A 17,944-nucleotide genomic window follows, 5' to 3' on the forward strand; every position below is an offset into this window, starting at 1 on the left:
TGTTTTTGGAATAGTTTCTTAGATCAGGCTATTCTAGATCTGGTAATGTGCAATGAGACAGGATTAATTAATGACCTCATAGTAAAGGCTCCGCCCCTAGGCAGCACTGATCAGAACATGATTCAACTTCACATTCAGTTTGAGGGACAGAGTGTGGGTCTAAAACTAGTATTTTGAACTTAAATAAGGGCAATTATGAGGGCATGAAGACAGAGCTGGTTAAAATGAACTTGGCAATTAGGTTAAGGGATCAGTCAGTAGAGATGCAGTTACAGACATTTAAGGAGATATTTCATAACACTCAGCAAAGAACATTCCAGTGAGAAAGAAACTGACTCTCAGGGGAAGGGCGCACCAGCTGTGACTGACTAAGGAAGTTAAAGGTAGTATCAAATTGAACGAAAAAGCATACAATTCCGTGAAGATTAGGGGCAGGTCAGAAGATTGCTGTTTTTTATATTCTACCCAAAGAATGACTGAGAGTAATAAAGAGGGGAGAAATCAAAGTACGAAAGAAAGCTAGCTGGAGGAGGCAGTAGTGTAGTGGTAATGTCACCGGACTAGTAATCCAGTTGCCTAGGCTAATGCTCTGGGGGTGCAGGTTCAAATCCCACCATGGCAACCAGTGGAATTTAAATTCATTTGATAAAAATCTGGAATTTAAAAGCTGGTCTCATTAATGGTGACTATGGTTGTTGTAAAAACCCATCAGGTTCACTAGGTCTCCTTTAGGGAAGGAAATGTGCCATCCTTACCTGGTCTGGCTTATATGTGACTCCAGACTACTGAAAAGGCCTAGCAAGACATTCAGTTGAATTTAACAGCTACAAAGTCCATGAAAAAGAATGAAACCGGATGGATCACCCGGCATCAACCTAAGCACTGGAAATGACTATGGCAAACCCAGCCCAATCGACCCTGCAAAGCCCTAACATCGGGGCTTGTGCCAAAATTGGGAGAGCTGTCGTGCAGACTAGTCAAGCTAGTGACCTGACATTGTCTGTAAGGTATGATTCCATGAGTATGACTATGTCCCAGAGACCACCATCCCTGGGTATGGACAGACTCACAAGAGATGGCGGCACAATGGCACACAGTTGACAAGGAGTTGCTCTGAAAGTTCTCAACATTGACTCTGGATCCCATGACGTCTCATAGCATCAGTCAAACGTGGGCAAGGAAACCTCCTGCTGATTACCACGTACTACACACCCCCAACCCTCATTGCCACTCCTCAGCTGATGAATCAGGACTCCACTGTGGTGAGTACCACTGAGGGTGGCAAGGGCTTAGAAGGTACTCTGGGTGGAGGACTTCAATGTCCATCACCAAGAGTGGCTCGGTGGCACCACTACTGACCAAGCTGGCCGAGTCCTAAAGGACATAGCTGCTAGACTGGGTCTGCGGCTGGTGGTGAGGGAACCAACAAGAGGGAAAAACCTACTTGACATCGCCCTCACCAACCTGTCTGTAGCAGATGCATCTGTCCATGACAGTATCGGTCAGATTGACCACCGCACAGTCCTTGTGCAGACAAAGTCCCATCTTCACATTGAAGATACCCTCCATCCTGTGGCACTACAACCATGCTAAATGGGATAGATTTCAAACAGATCTCGCAACTCAAGACTGGGCCACCATGAGGCGCTGTGGGCCATCAGCAGCAGCAGGACTGTACTCGAACACAATCTGTAACCTCATGGCCCGGCATATCCCCCACTCTACCATTACCGACAAGCCAGTGGGACAAAAGGGAAGCTATGGATTTGCTGTTCTTAGGTTTCCAGAAGGCATTTGACAAGGTACCACGTCAAAGGTTACTACTCAACTGACTTTATTACTCAAAATAAGAGCTCATGTTAAAGGGGGTAACATATTAGCATGGATAGAGGATGTTTTAGCTAACCGGAAACAGAGAGTAGGCATAAATGGGTCATTTTCAGGTTGGCAAGGTGTAACAAGTTGAGTGCTGGGGCCTCAGCTATTTACATGCTATATTAATAGCTTGGATGATGGGACTGAATATATGGTAGCTAAATTTGCCGATGGCACAAAGATAGGCAGGAAACTAAGTTGTGAAGAGGGCGTGTGGGACCTGCAAAAGGACATAGATAGGTTAAGTGAGTGGGCAAAGGTCTGGCAGATGGAGTATAATGTGGGAAAATGTGAACTGGCCCATTTTGGCAGGAAGAGTAAAAAGTAGCATTTAATTTAAATGGAGAGAGCTTGCAAAACTCGAAGTACAGAGGGATCTGGGTGTCTTGGTACGTGAATCACAAAAAATTAGTAAGGAGGTACAACAAGTGATTGGGAAGGGATATGGAATGTTCTTTTTTATTGCAATGGGGATGGAATATAACAGTTGTACAGGGGGTCGGTGAGACCACAGCTGAAGCACTGCGTACAATTTTGGTATCCTTATTTAAGAAAGGATAAAGTGCGTGAGAAGCAGTTCAGAAAAGGTTAACACATCTAGTACCTTGGGATATGGGGGTTATCCAATGAGGAATGTATGGACAGGTTGGGCCTGCATCCATTGGAGTTTAGAAGAATGAGAGGTGATCTTATTGAAGCATATAAGATCCTGAGGGGGCTTCACAGAGTGGATGCTGAGAGGATTTTCACCTTGTGGGAGAGACCAGAACTGACAGTTTAATGGTCTCCCATTTAAGACGCAAATGAGGAGAATTTTTTTTCTCCGAGGGTACAGAGTCTTTGGCGTTCTCTTCCCTGTAGAGCAGTGGAGGCAGGGTCATTGAATATTTTTAAGGCAGAGGTAGGTAGATTCTTGACTAACAAGGGGGTCAAAGGTCATCGGGGGGGCGGGGTAAGCGGAATGTAGAGTTGAGGTCACGATCAGATCAGCCATGATCTTATTGAATGGTCGAGCAGGCTCGAGGGGCCGAATGGTCTACCCCTGCTCATAATGCGTATGTTTTACTGAGGTGGGTCCTGAGGCGAGCTGGGAGATTTCCTGATTCGAGCTATCCACCTCAGCAGCAAAAATCCCGCCCTAGACTTGCATTCCCTCAGGTAGATATAATTGAGGAGTTTGAGATCACCAAAGGAGTCAACACGGTAGATCGAGAGAAACATTTCCTCTGGTGTGTGTGTGTGTGTGGGTGGGGGGGGCGGCGGGGAGGGCAGGGGTGCCCAGAACAAGGGGGTGGAATCTGAAAATTAAAATGAGGCTGTTCAGGGGCGATGCCCGGAAGCACTTTTTCACACAAAGGATAATGGAAATCTGGAACTGTCTTCCGCAAAGTGCTGTTGAAGATGGACGTCAAATGAAAATTGATGGACTTTTTTTTTCCCGAAATGGTATTAAAGGGACATGGGAGCAAGGTGGGTAAATGGAGTTAAAATGACAAGCAGCCATTATCTAAACAAAAGGCAAAACAGAATGGAGGGGCGCCCTATGTTCATGCACCGATGGCAATGATTCAGAGCAGACAGCAGTGCAAAGCAGGCAGCCTGAGTGTCGTTTCCTCAGTACACTGACTCTGATGACAAGTTCCAAAGATCTAGGTGACTCTACAAGACGCCAAAGCTTTTGGTTAATCAAGCAGGAGAACTCTTCCCAGTCATCAATTATGATTGTCCTGGGATTTTCCAGGAATTCAAGATTAATCGCCAGGACACTACTCCAGGCAAAACACTGGAAACAAAAATAGGGAGGGGAGGCGACATTAACATTTTTTTTAATAAGAATAATCTGAAGCAGGCTGAACGATTGACGATCAATCAGGAACCAGAGACCCTCCTGGCTTTTTAATTGGATGTGGGCAGACAGTGTGCCGTGAGGATTGGCTTGTTGGACAGCCAATGACAGAAGTGTGGGGATGGGGCTGTTGGAGGTGGCAGGTCATGTGATGAAACCTCCTGAAATTCGCCCAATCAGATTTGTCAGGAGCTTTGATTGCTCTGCGACTGGTTGCTAGGAGATGCATGAAGGAGACTTGGCTGCTAATTGGCTCACCTCCCATCCCCTTTCTGGTAAGGGAGATAATGGGCCACGCTCTAAGGATAAAGCAATAAATTCACAGCTCTCACATGAATTTAGATTCATCCAGAATCTCAAACGTTCCTTTCAGTAAATAACTTGGCTGGCTTCCCTATGCCAAGCTAATAAAAGGCACTTCCTGGTACAACGCAAGAGAGGTCTTAGAGATTGCACATGAATGATTCATCAATAACAACTCGCATTTATATAGCATCATTAACATAGTGAAAAGGTCCCACTGTTGTGGTAGCAGCAAAATTTGACACTGAGCCATGTAGAGAGATATTAGGTCATGTTATCATAACCTGGGTCAAAGGGCTATGTCTTAAAGAGGGCCTTAAAGGAGGAGAGAGAGGTAGCGAGGTGGAGGAATTCCAGGCTTTATAGTTTTATCCCAGAATTGAAAGTTTAAGTATCCTTATTTGCCACTGCCATTGACACAACCCTCCACCGAAGGGTTTCGAATTTCAAAAAATTTGAATTAATTGGTCATAGAATAATGCACAACAGAATGAGGCCATTCGGCCCATTGTGCCTGTGCTGTCTCTTTGGAGGAGCTATCCAATTAGTACCACTCCCCTGCTCTTTTCCCATAGGTCTACAAATTCTTCCTTTCCGCCAAACCCCTTTTGAACGCCCCAATTGAACCTGCTTCCACCACTACACTCCAGCTCCAATGTTGACCCAAGACCAGGCCCCAGCTGGGCGGGACCTTCGCTCCCTTTATCACTATCCTAAACGTGCTTGCAATAGCCCAGAGGGAGAGTACAGCTCCGGAGCGAGGCCAGTGAAGGGGGCATGTAGATAGAACAAGGCAATGGCAACAGTCAGAAATCCACCTTTGAAAACTGCCTTCCACCCACTGCTCCATAATCTTCACCATTGCCCCAGCCTTACCCGCGCCCCCCACCCCACCCACCAAAGTTAATCTCTTCCCATTGTGAAGCGGTTGAGCTGCTATAGCGGGAGCGGCCTGGGGTGTTCCATTCAGGACGGAGAGGGGGGTGCCAAAATCCATCAACCTGAGTTCCCCTTGATTGAAACTTCAGACAGGCGGAAGGCAGAGCTGCACAGTGAGAGGAAGCTGCTCCTGGTGTGGGATATGAGGGAGAAGGAAAAATGTACCCAAGACCAACGACTGAAGTTATGTCCCCTGTTGACAGGCTGGAAGCTCAGTATTACACTCAAACCTTAGTGTCATGGTGTTTTGATTGGCAAGGGACTTAGGGGTTCAGGGGGCAGGCAGGAAAGTGGAGTTAAGGCCACAATGAGACCAGCCATGACATTAGTGCCTGAATGAGCAAGCTTGAGGGGCCAAATGGCCTACTTCTGCTCCTATTTCTTATGTTCTTATGGTAGACTGAGGCTCTAGTCGGGTGGCACTCAGTCCCAGAGTCACTGAGCGACAAACCAGATGGTTGTCCTCACAGTGGGGGGATAGGCGGCATGGGAGGATGAGCGGGGGCATCTCAAGTGAAAACTCCAACTCTCTCTGCCGCACTGTGTTAATGTTGGAATCCTGACACAACTAAATGTGTGCTCCAGTTGTAAGTGAGAGCAATTGATACTAATTGGGGAAGGGTTAGGGCATTATTCTTAAGTATATATAAGAACTGGTTTCCACCTGTGTGCGGGGAAAGGGATAGGGAGTCTGTACCTATGTTCTCTGGGTTTTGTGAATAAACCTATGGTAAAGAAAGATGGGCTTCAACTTCCTCTTTTGCTCAATGAATGAACATTGAATTATTCCAAACCCACGACCGCTACCATCTAGAAGGACAAGGGCAGCAGACACATGGGAACACCACCGCCTGGAAGTTCCTCTCCAAGCCACTCACCATCCTGATTTGGAAATATATCGCCGTTCCTTCACTGTCGCTGGGTCAAAATTCTAGAACTCCCTCCCTAACAGCACTGTGGGTGTACCTACAGCATATGGGCTGCAGCAGTTCAAGAAGGCGGCTCACCACCACCTTCTCAAGGGCAAATGGGGATGGGAAATAAATGCTGGCCCAGCCAGTGAAGCCCACATCCCGTGAATGAATAAAAAAAAACAGAGTGGGTAGTAACTAGAGTCACCAACCCACAACATTGTCCTTGAGTCTCAAAGACTTATAAACTAACCTCCGTGGACACTGCCAAGAGCAAGAATCAGAAGAAAAATCAGGGGGGGTATTAAAAAATATAACTTTGGTTGTCAGACATGGGAAGAAAAAGTAGTTTAACTGGCATGAAAGAACCATCCAATCGGGCGAACACTTTCTGATTGGTGTATGACTGGCATCGCAGGTGACCAATGGGAAGAGTGTGGGGGCGGGGAAGGTTGGAAGTAGGCAGTCACGTGATGGCACAGAAAGATTCCGAGAGGGAGAGAGATGTCTTCTGAGGAAAGATGGAGTAGAACGGGCCCCATATTCTCTGGGAGTTTAGAAGAAAGACAGGTGATCTCATTGAAACATAAAAAACTCTTGACAGGGTGGACGCTGAGAGGCTGTTTACCCCGCTGGAGAGTCTAGAATTAGGGGTAGAGTATCAGGATAAGGGCCAGGCCAATTAGGACTGAGATGAGGAGAAATTTTTTCACTCAGAAGGTGGTGAATATTTGGAATTCTCTACCCCAGAGGGTTGTGGAGACTGAATCATTGAGCATGTTCAAGACAGAGATCAATAGATTCTAGATATTAAAGGAATCAGGCATTTATAGGATTGGGCAGGAAAGTGGAGAATGTTTTATTCTTTCATGGGGCATGGACTTGGCTGGCAAGGCCAGCATTCGTTGCCCATCCCTTATTGCCCTTGAACTGAGTGGTTTGCCAAACCATTTCAGAGGGTAGGTAAGAGGCAACCACATTCCTGTGGAGTCACATGTAGGCCGGGCCAGTAGGGACGGCAGATGTCCTTCCCCCAAAGGTCATTAGCGAATCAGATGGGTTTTTACCATCACTGAGATGAGCTTTTCATTCCAGGTTTATTAATTGTTTATTAACCAGCTGCTCTGGTGGGATTTGAACCCATGTCCCCAGATCGTTAGCCCGGGTCTCCGTCTTACTAGACCAGTGACATTACCACTACGCCAGAATGTCAGAGCAGACCCAAGGTATCATATCACCTCTCCTGCTCCTATTTCTTATGCAACATCCAAGTAAACCCCCAACAAGAGTTGGCAACCATATTAGAAGGTATCCAATAGAATCTCGGGACTGCTTTAAGGGATAGCTGGGCAAAGGCTTCAATTGATGCATTACTTAAATAGTAAACTCCGTTACTCTCTTTAATGACCACCCTTTCTTTCCCACTTCAACCAACCCCAATCTTACCCTCAGCTGGAGCACACACACACACACAATAGGAATGACCAGATCAGGATGTGGAGCGAGAGTGGATCGCCCCCACTCCTTGAAAGCACAGGAGCAATCAGCGCCAATGGCAGAACTCCAGTTCCTACAAGACTGAGGTGAGCACTGTCCACCCAGTGCAGGGAGGGAGTGATCCTGAGGCCTGTACTCCCTGCAGGTCTCAGTGGCGTAGTGAGAGGGAGAGGAGGAGGGTTGGAGGAGGAGGAGGAGGGGGAGAGGGAGAGGGACAGAGGCTCCATTCTTAGCCCAGACATGTTTCAGCAACAAAGTGGAAAAATGGGAGGAGCCACAATGGGAGAGGGCACAGGATGCAGGGAGGGAGAGCGTGGGGGGGAAGGCAAGAGCGCAGAAACGCGGGGAGGGTGAGTGCACGGGAACGGTGAGGCAGGGCGATGAGGAAGGAGAGGACAGCATGGCCAGGGGAGCGGGTATCACCCAGTAGAGCCCAGATTCACACCTTTCATATCCCTCACTGAGCCTCCCATTAGAACATTATAAAGATCCAATCAGAAGTGTCAGCATTACCTGATCAAGTGATAGCTGTGAAATGCCAGAATGCAGCAGAGAGAGAGAGAGAGAGAGAGAGAGTGGGAGAGAGGAGGAGAGGGAGAGAGAAGCAGAGGAGAGGAGGAAAAAGAGCAGAGGAAGATAAACATCAGTGAAAAGCAGAAAAAGGTGGAAGGAAAAAACAAAATGAAAAAGTGAATGCTGAGCAGGGGCATCGCTGAATATTTCCCAAAACGTGGTTGAATTTTCTCGTTGACAAAAATTCATACCATGTTTTCGTTTTCCATTCAGCCTTTTAAAATCAGGTCAATATTTTTCATGACGCAAAGCCATATTGATCAGCGATTAGGAAATTTATTAAACGATACCCCAAGTCATTCTCAATGTAAGGATGCATTCAAGCATTTAAACTGTCCCCCAGCCTCCCCACCATCCGACCTCAAAGTCCAGCCCCACCCCGCCTTGCATCTGTGGCCTTTCACCTCTCCACCTGCCTCAGGGTCGCTCGCCTGTTGTGGGGTGGGGTCGTGATCAAGCTGGAACTCATGCCAATTCGCTCTTCGCTGGCTGACCAGCGAAAGGTGGCAAAGGGACGTTACTTGGAAGGCGAGCTTCAAAACGAAGGGTGTCTAAATTTTTCCCCATGCACTCACTGGCCTCCCGTCTTCACCTGCCAATAGTCCCCGTCCTCACATGGCAAACGCCTACCGAGTGGTTTGCCCGAAACCACGAGCGTCAGCGCGGAGGCACGGGCCCTTGCCGAGGCTGGTCCAGTCACGGACCCCGGCTCCATTTCCACCCCCGGCCCAGGCCGCACGCCACCAATTCCCGCTGCAACTTCCCCGAGTGTAGATGTTGAGCAAGATGCCCCCCGTTACATGCAGTCAAAAACAAAAAGAAGCTAATGCCAGTAAGGGTAACAGGCACTCCCCAAACCCAGCAGAAGTAAACTGGCACTTACCTAGCAACCCAGCAGGGAAGGCAAATTCTCACCAACCTAGCACAAAAAATACAAAAACGTGCTCCCTGCCCCAACCCAACAGGGAAAACAGACACTTACCCAACAACACAGTAGGGAAAGAATGGACATGAACTCACTAACACAACAGCAAAACTAACACTTAGACCTAGCAATCCAACAAGCATGGGCACACCAACCAATACAGCCAGGGAGAGAGAGACACTTACCATAAGGAAAATGCATACACACTCACAATACCTGCCCGAGAGACTGGACAATGGGAAGGGACTAGGTCTACTGAGGTTGTACATGGTGGAAGATGGAGGTCAGGGGTTTGGTCTGTTGGGATGGTTCATGGTTGGAGGTGAATGTGAAAGGGTTTAGGCTCCTGGGAATTCTGTACAGTACAATGGATCGGAAGGGATTTAATCCACTGAGATTAATGATCATAAAGGATCATTTTTAGCTCACTAGTTTTTTCCTGGGCAATGCCCAATGGGAGACACTCAAAAATGTCCTGGCCCTTGAAGCACCTCAAATCTTGCTTCCTGGCCTAGAGGAAGAGAGTTGCCCCCCTCCCAGCCCCCAACCAGCCATCCCAAGGACACATCCACAATGGTGTAACGGATTCTTAGATGCACAGTGACAGACAGAAGCAAGAGGTTCTCAGTGGAATTTGATTGTCAGGCCTGTAGTCCACCAAGCCTCTTAACCATCAGGGCCTTATCCAAAGTGTTGCAGATTCCAGGCTGTAATAACTGTAAACCAAATATCAAACTACTGGGGGAGTTCTGTTGAGCAGGCACGCCATCAAAAAAGTTACAGCTCTGGGGCAAGTTTTATAATCACCAAGGCCTGTGCTTGGTGTCACCAACGTTCACCCGATGTAGGTACCCATTCAGCTGCCGCACTCCATCAACTTTCCTTCCCTCTCCCCACATTCCTCCGTCTCCCTCACTTAGATTGGAGAAGTTGGGACTGTTTTCATTGGAGAAGAGAAGGATGAAGAGGAGATTTGATCGAGGTGTTCAAGATCATGAGGGGTCTGGACAGAGCAGACAGGGAGAAACTCTTCCCATTGGTGGAAGGAACAAGAGCCAGAGGGCCCAGATTTAAGGTAATTGGCAAAAGAAGCAATGGCGACACGAGGAGAAACTTTTTCACGTAGCGGGTGGTTAGGGTCTGGAATGCGCTGCCTGAGAGTGTGGTGGAGGCAGGGTCAATCGAGGCATTCAAGAGGGAATTGAATTATTATCTGAAAAGGAAGAATGTGCAGGGGTACGGGGAGAAGGGTGCTAGGCGAATTGCTCATTCGAAGAGCCAGTGTGGACACAAAGGGCAGAACGGCCTCATTCTGTGACTGTGACAAATCTGTGATTCTGGGACTTCCCGCTCTATCCTTCTTTCTCTGACTCTTTCTCACCTCCCTTGCTCCTTCTCAGAGGCAACAGTCCACAGTGAAAACCCCAACAGGCACTCACTGCTAAACCCCCCTAAATGAAGGAGCCATGTGGGTCGAGGAACCAGGGTCCTCCCTGCACACTGAGAGCTGGAATCCGTGCAGCTCCTATAACAGTTTCTGGGAGGGTTGAAGGCTGTGACCCCACCAGTGGTGAAGTGGCACCCGTTGGTAGATTGTGAGCCGACAGTATACTTACTCTCTCAATTCGCCAGGCTAATGAGCAGGGACAAACAAGCAGAACACAAACCGAAACCCTCCTGTTTGGGGGTCAACGAGGACTTTACAGGTTAAAAGAAACTCCTCTGTACTGACAGGCAAACAAGGACAGGGTGAACAATGTTCTCCAAGGCAACATGCATCATGCAAAACAAACCATTCAGAGAAAAGCCTCACAATATCACTCACTTTTGCAGGATGAATATTCCCACCACGATGGTGATTGAAATGATGTCAGAGGTTATCCAGATCATGTAATATTCCTCAGGAGACTGCAGAAAGGAAACAAACCTTTTAAACCCCCAGGGTCATAGAATGTTGGCATCTAGAGCTTATTAATTTCACATATGTTAACTTTCAATCAGTCCCAGGACAGATAAAGAGTAAATCTCCCTCTACACTGTCCCCACCAAACACACTCAGGACAGGTACAGCACGGGGTTAGGTACAGAGTAAAGCTCCCTCTACACTGTCCCCATCAAACATTCCCAGGACAGGTACAGCACGGGGTTAGATACAGAGTAAAGCTCCCGCTATGCTGTCCCCATCAAACACTCCCAGGACAGGTACAGCACGGGGTTAGATACAGAGTAAAGCTCCCTCTACACTGTCCACACCAAACACTCCCAGGACAGGTACAGCACGGGGTTAGATACAGAGTAAAGCTCCCTCTACACTGTCCCCATCAAACACTCCCAGGGCAGGTACAGCACGGGGTTAGTTACAGAGTAAAGCTCCCTCTACACTGTCCCCGTCAAACACTCCCAGGACAGGTACAGCACGGGGTTAGATACAGAGTAAAGCTCCCTCTACACTGTCCCCATCAAACACTCCCAGGACAGGTACAGCACGGGGTTAGATACAGACTAAAGCTCCTTAAAGTGGAGCCCCTACACACATTTGTTTTTTTTTAAGAATAATGTTATATTTACATTTGTTGATGCACACTCAAACATACGAGAATTAATCACTGCGATCACAAAGGGGTTCAGCTGGTCAAGTGAATCCAGCTTAGGCTCCCCAATGACTTGGAACTAGGCCACAATCTAATTACAGCCTGTCATGAAGATGTAGGTGTGGTGGGGGGTAGGGACTATGACAGGCCTGACCTTAAACAAGGAACAACAGCTGCTATTCTGTTCACTTGAGCACCGACTGCAAATGAGCTTCCAGGAAATTGTGGGAACAATAAAAATAATCTCTGGAGAACAGAGAGAATCCATTACAAGGAACCCTCTCCAGCTCCTCCATTGTTCAGAGTGTGTTCCAATAGTATGAGCTCCAATGACGCACTTCCATTTCTGTCCCTTTCAGAGATTCGCCTGCTTTACAACGAGAGGCAGCAACAAAGAACAGAAGAAACAGGAGGAGGAGTAGACCATTCGGCCCATCGAACCTGCTCCGCCGTTCAGTACGATCATGGCTGATCTTGGGTTTCAACTCCATTTTCCCGCCTGTTCCCCATATCCCTTAATTCCCTGAGAGACCCAAAATCTGTCTATCCCAACCTAAAATATATTCAACGATGGAGCAACCCTCTGGGGTGGAGAATTCCAGAGATTCACAACCCTCTGAGTGAAGTAATTTCTCCCCATCTCAGTCCTAAGTGATCGGCCCCCTTATCCTGAGGCTGTGCCCCCGTGTTTTTGATTCCCCGACCAGTGGAAATAACCTCTCAGCGTCCAGCCTATCAAGCTCCTTCAGAATCTAGCAGGTTTCAACGAGATCGCCTCTCGTTCTTCTAAACTCCAGAGAATATAGACCCAATTTACTCGGCCTCTCATCACAGGACAACTCCCTCATCTCAGGGTGAGACCCTGGCCAAACTTAGCACCACCGACAGGGTTGCCACCCCTCCAGGATTGTCCCGGAGTCTCCAGGAGTCGAGTATTAATCTCCAGGGCACTGTTGGGAGCAACACTTCAGGAAGAAAAATCACCATTTTAGAACAACACAGAACAGGAGGCCACCATTCAGCCCACTCAGTCTGTGCTGGATCTTTCAACGAGTAATCCAGTTACTCCCGCTACCCAGCTCTTTCCCTATTTCCCTTCAATTTCCTCCGCTTCAACTTTTACCCAATTCCCGTTTGAAGGCTACAATTGAACCTGTTTGCACCACCTTATCAGATCTTAGCAAAATTGTGGGGGGTGGGGGGGGTGTTTTTTTTTTGGGAGCATGTTTAGTTATTCATTTTAAAACTATTGGGACAGAATTTTGCGTCCCTTGGGTGGGCGCGTACTGAGCCAAACGGACATAAGATCGCCCGAGATGGCGTCGGGCGAGCATCCCGACATCACCGCGCGCCCACGCAATATCTCACTCGGTGGGCACGCACAGAAGTCGGACGTGCGCCCGCCGACAATTAAGCCCAATTAACGGCCCAATCGTCAGCGAGTTTTCTTGGCCTGTCCAACCTTACGGTTAGCGGGCGGGCAAATCGGCCAGGCGGCCTTCACATTTTTCATCGAACCTCATCCACGAGTGGGGTGAAATTTCCGTTTGGAAATAAAATAAGAATAAATGTTTGAGGACGGCATTTTTTTATGAGGTATCCTTTCAGGTGCTTGATTATGACTCACGGGTCATTTTTTTGCAGCTTTTTACAGCCTTATTTCATTATTTGCAGGTCTCCAGCTCCCTGAGGCAGCTGTCTGCCTTCAGGGAACTCTCTCGCAGCGCTCACCCCCGCCCGCGGTAACATCGTCACCCGCCCTCTTCCTTCTCCCCCCACTCCGGCAGCGCTGAGCTTTTCAGCGCATGTTTCGCGCTGGCTGGCCGTTAATTGGCCGGCCAACGTGAAATGGCGGTCAGGGGGCCGTTCACGGTCAGGGGTCCATTTCCTGGCAGCTCCTGGGCCCTGCCAATCGCGCACACCCAACGACTGAAAAATTCAGGCCATGGTGATTGGAGGAAAAATCAGTCAACATGAATTCAACTGCACTGAGTTTGTTACCTTTCCAATTGGTCAGGGGAGGGCAGTGCGCCTGGAGGATGCACCAATGGTGAGAGAGTGGGGTGGGGCAGTCGGTGTGGGGAGGTCATGTGATGAGACCTCCAGGAATACACCTGACCAACAATGGCCTCTGTAGTGGAGCAGCTTGGGTGGGAGCTGAGCGTGGTTGCGAAAGGATCACCCACTCGAAGGTCAAGAGAGGTCACGTTCTTAGGCATGGATGAATTGAATCCTTGGAGTCTACACTGTGTGTCCCTGTCCTGTGCAGTGGGCTAAGGATGCACCCTCACTAGGGGCTGTAAGGAATGTGGGTGCATGTGACAGTCAGGGTCAGCAAGGGAGACACACAAAGATAGACAGAGATAGGAGGGACGAAGAGAGGGAGGGAGGGAGAGGGACGGGGAGAGAGAGAGAAGGAGGGATGGAGACAAAGGAGGAAAGTGAGTGGAAGGCAGGGGAGAGAAGGGAAGTCAAAATGTCAAAACAAAGGAAAGCATGAGGGGAGCAGGGTATGTGTGAGAGAGGGCTAAAGGCAGAGAGACAGAGGTAGAGAGAGACAAAAAGAAAGTGAAGGAGAACAGTAGAAAATCAGGGTGAGAGAGACAGGCTCATAGAGTAAGAAAGACAGATGGGGAGAGACATAAAGACAGTGAAGAGCAAGGATGCCCACTGAGGTGAGGACCGAGCGCATGCATTGCTGGGTAATGTCATGAAGATACTAATGTATATCATGTTGTTGGAAATGATTTTAAATTGGACTTATAGTAGGGCCTGTGTCTGTGGGTGTGAGTGTGTGCGTCTTAATTGGATTAAAGCCAGCTAGTCTGGGTGCTTTAATGTATAGTAGTTTTGAGATGTTAAACAGTGAGCAAGTTAAGGTAAAGAGTACATTTGCGTTTTGTTGAATAAACCATTCAAAGACTGGGGGTGAATTCTTGCACCTGGCTGGGAGACACCAAGCAATATGTTTATATTACTAATAAAATTGGTGCTATGAAAATGGTTTTATTGGTAGAAGAGGTGGAGTTCAAAGGGCCCGGTGACACAATGAGAATTTGCATTCAAAGGGAAGGCTAGGTATATACAGAAAACAGTTTTGCATGTAGTCAGAGGCATGTGAGATCTAAGCCACCTGTGAGCCTACAACTGTCTGCAAAGGAACCAAATTGCAAGGGACCTAATTTTTAATTCATAAGATCAAGTGTGCTTTGCCTGGTGTCTGTTTAACGTCTATGGGTTATTGCTGCCTTGAAGATATTTACCTGAGAGTGATTAATTTGGGGATTTGTTTAAAAGTTATTACGGTAATAATTTGTAGACATGTGCATGTGTGTAAGTTTGTTGTTAAATTAATAAATGTTTAATTTAATTTATATAAAAACTTTTTGAGGACTGGTGGTTTTTAATCCCTGAATTCAAAGCTGCATCTCAAACACACCAACAAAAAATATAGGTTATGACAGTTGTTTAAAGTTTCCCTCTGGGAATTTAAATAACTCCGCCTTTACCAACTGCTGTGTCATAACAGTAAGAAGTGACGTCACGAACCACAACGCGACACGAGTGTGGAGAAAGCAGCTGATTAGCGAGTAGGATTGGTGAGTATTTCTAGTCTTTAAAGTAAAAGTAGAAGTTAGTTCTTTAGTTTATGTTTAGGTCTCTAGTCTTTTTTCTCTCTTTTTCTTAAATAGCTTGTTAAGAATAAGATCGATAGTGGTTAAAAAAATTAATTACAATAAAGCGTAAAGAGCAGGGATACTAGTGTAATTAATTAATAAATTAAATAAAACACGATAGTGATGGCAGGACGGGTGATGTGTTGCTGCTGCAGCATGTGGGAGCTGCTAGACACAAAGGTGACCCAGAGCGAACGCATCTGTCGTAAGCGTTTGCAGCTCGAGGAACTTCAGATCCGAGTTAAGGAGCTGGAGTCTGAGCTGCAGACATTGCACCACATCAGGGTGGGGTAAAATTACCTGTACACTTTGCTCCAGGAGGCAGTCACACCCCTCAGATTAGGTAATTCAAATTTGGTCTGTGATCTGGGATAGCAGGGTGTGACTGCAGGTGAAGCAGGTGTGGGGACCCAGGGAGTAGCGTTTGAGGAGCCTCGGCCCCTACAACTGTCCAACAGTTACAAGGTTCTTGAAAGCAGTGTGGATGAGAGCGGGGTCTGCAGGGAGAATGAGCGAATTAACCACGGCACTGTGGTACAGGGAGACATTCAAGTGGGGGGAGGAAATGGGAGCGTAGTAGTGGTAGGGGACAGTGTAATTAGGGGGATAGATACTGTTCTCTGTAACCACGAGTGAGAGTTCCGAAGGTTGTGTTGCCTGCCCGGTGCCAGGGTTAAGGACATTTCCTCAGGGCTGGAGAGGAACTTGGACTGGGAGGGGAGGGATTCAATTGTCATCGTCCACATTGGTACCAACGACATTGATAGGACTAGAAAGGAGGTTCTGCTGAAGGAATTTGAAGGTATTTAGTTAGGAGCTAAATTAAAAAGCAGAACCTCCAAGGTAATAATCTTGTTTAAGTAATCAGTTTTGGTCCCCCTATCTAAGAAAAGATACATACTGGCATTTGAGGCAGTCCAGAAAAGGTTCACTAGGTTGATCCCTGGTATGGGGGGATTTTCTTATGAAAAGAGGTTGAGTAGGTTGGGCCTGTACTCATTGGAGTTTAGAAGAATGAGAGGCGACCTTATTGAAATATATAAGATTTTTAGGGGGCTTGACAGGGTAGACGCTGAGAGGTCATTTCCCCTTGTGGGAGAGTCTAGGGCCAGAGGGCATAATCTCAGAGTAAGGGGTCGCCCACTTAAGACAGAGATGAGGAGGAATTTCTTCTCTCAGGGGGTAGTGAATCTGTGGAATTCTTTACCGCAGAGGGCTGTAGAGGCTGGGTCATTAAGTATATTCAAGGCTGAGATAGTCAGATTTTTAATCAGTAAGGGAATCAAGGGTTATGGGGAAAAGGCAGGAAAGTGGAGTTGAGGATTTTCAGATCAACCATGATCTCGTTGAATGGCGGAGCAGACTCGATGGGCCGAATGGCCTACTTCTGCTCCTTCGTCTTATGGGGATGGGGAGTGAGATGGCAGCTGGAGGTTAGTGAGGGAAACACAGAGACATCTCCAGACAGTGAGACACAGTGAATAAGATGGAAAAAGAGAGACATATTAAAGGGAAAAAAGGAAGAAAGAAAATCAGAGACAGATAAACACACACAGACAAATAGAGAAAGGTGCCATAAATCACAGCGTATAAGTCAACCTGACATATAAGACAACTCATTTTTTCCCAGCCCCAAAAATGATGTTTTGGCATAGACTCAGCATGTAAGTCAACCCCCACTTTTTGGCCACAATGTGCTAAACTCACATTAGTAGTCAGCCTCAATTTTTCACCCCACAAATGGATGTTTTTAAAAAAACGTATTGATACCTTATAACCAAGCGGAAGGGATCAAGCAGGTGATACAGAATGTGTTGTGAAGGTGCATGGGAGTTTAAGACATGCCCACTTTTTGTGTTAGATGCCAATGGCTATTCAAAATGATGACCGGCGGTGGTTCACTTATATACACAGGCCAGGATTTTCCCCTCGGCGATTTGGGGGCAGAGCCCGCTCGCCGAGGGGAAAATGACGCGGAATGACGTTGGGAGGAACCCCCAACGTCATCCTGGTCCCTTTAAATCTTTAGGAAGGGGGGGCGGACGGTGAAATCAGCTGTCCGCCCGCCGACCTGTCAACGGCCAATTAAGGCCATTGACAGACTAATTAAGGTCATTAAAGGCCCTGCCCGTCCAACCTTAAGGCTGGCGGACAGGCCAGAAGCCCCAGCGGGCTTCTGATAATACATGAAACCTCGTCCACTGGCCGGATGAGGTTTCATGTCCGTTTTTAAAGTGTGTAATAAAGTTTATGTCATTTTTATGAACACGTCCCTTCATCTCGTGTGACATTGTCACATGATGGGGACATGTTAACAATATTTTTATTTTTCTATTTTTTAACTTTTGTGCGCTGTCAGTAATCTCCCTGAGACAGCACTTAGTCTAAGGGAGCAGTGCGCTCTGTCGTGTGCATGCGCGAAACAGCGCACTTTGACAGCTGGAGGCCAGGTCATTGAGTGTATTTAAGACCGAGATAGATGGGTTCTTGATTGGTAAGGGGATCAAAGGTTACGGGGAGAAGGCGGGAGAATGGGGTTGAGAAACTTATCAGCCATGATTGAATGGCGGAGCAGACTCGATGGGCCGATTGGCCTAATTTCTGCTCCTATGTCTTATGGTCTTATGGTCTTACAAAGGATGGGGGAAACCTGGGAGCGCTGGAAAAAACTCAGCAGGTCTGGCAGCATCTGGGGAGAGCGAAATTTCTTCAGTCAAAATGCTATCTCTGTTTCTCTCTCCACAGCCGCTTACCAGACCTGCTGAGTATTTCCAGCACTTTCTGTTTTTATTTCAGATTCACAGCAT

General features: G+C 47.4%; 2 protein-coding genes across 3 annotated transcripts in view; one reads left to right on the plus strand and one right to left on the minus strand.

Annotated features, from left to right (window-relative positions):
- The window catches only part of LOC144682565 (BTB/POZ domain-containing protein KCTD14-like), a 1,380,231-nt gene that overhangs the window by 1,342,091 nt on the left and 20,196 nt on the right, over positions 1 to 17,944 (plus strand). The window lies entirely within an intron of this gene.
- Positions 1 to 17,944, minus strand: part of gdpd5b (glycerophosphodiester phosphodiesterase domain containing 5b) — a 227,580-nt gene that overhangs the window by 8,884 nt on the left and 200,752 nt on the right. The window contains exon 14 of the mRNA XM_078544979.1: positions 10,695 to 10,777. Coding sequence (XP_078401105.1) covers positions 10,695 to 10,777 — 83 coding nt within the window. The remainder of the gene's footprint in view (positions 1 to 10,694; positions 10,778 to 17,944) is intronic.

Source organism: Cetorhinus maximus, chromosome 7 (genome assembly GCF_964194155.1).
Source record: "Cetorhinus maximus chromosome 7, sCetMax3.hap1.1, whole genome shotgun sequence".
Classification (NCBI taxonomy): Eukaryota; Metazoa; Chordata; class Chondrichthyes; order Lamniformes; family Cetorhinidae; genus Cetorhinus; species Cetorhinus maximus.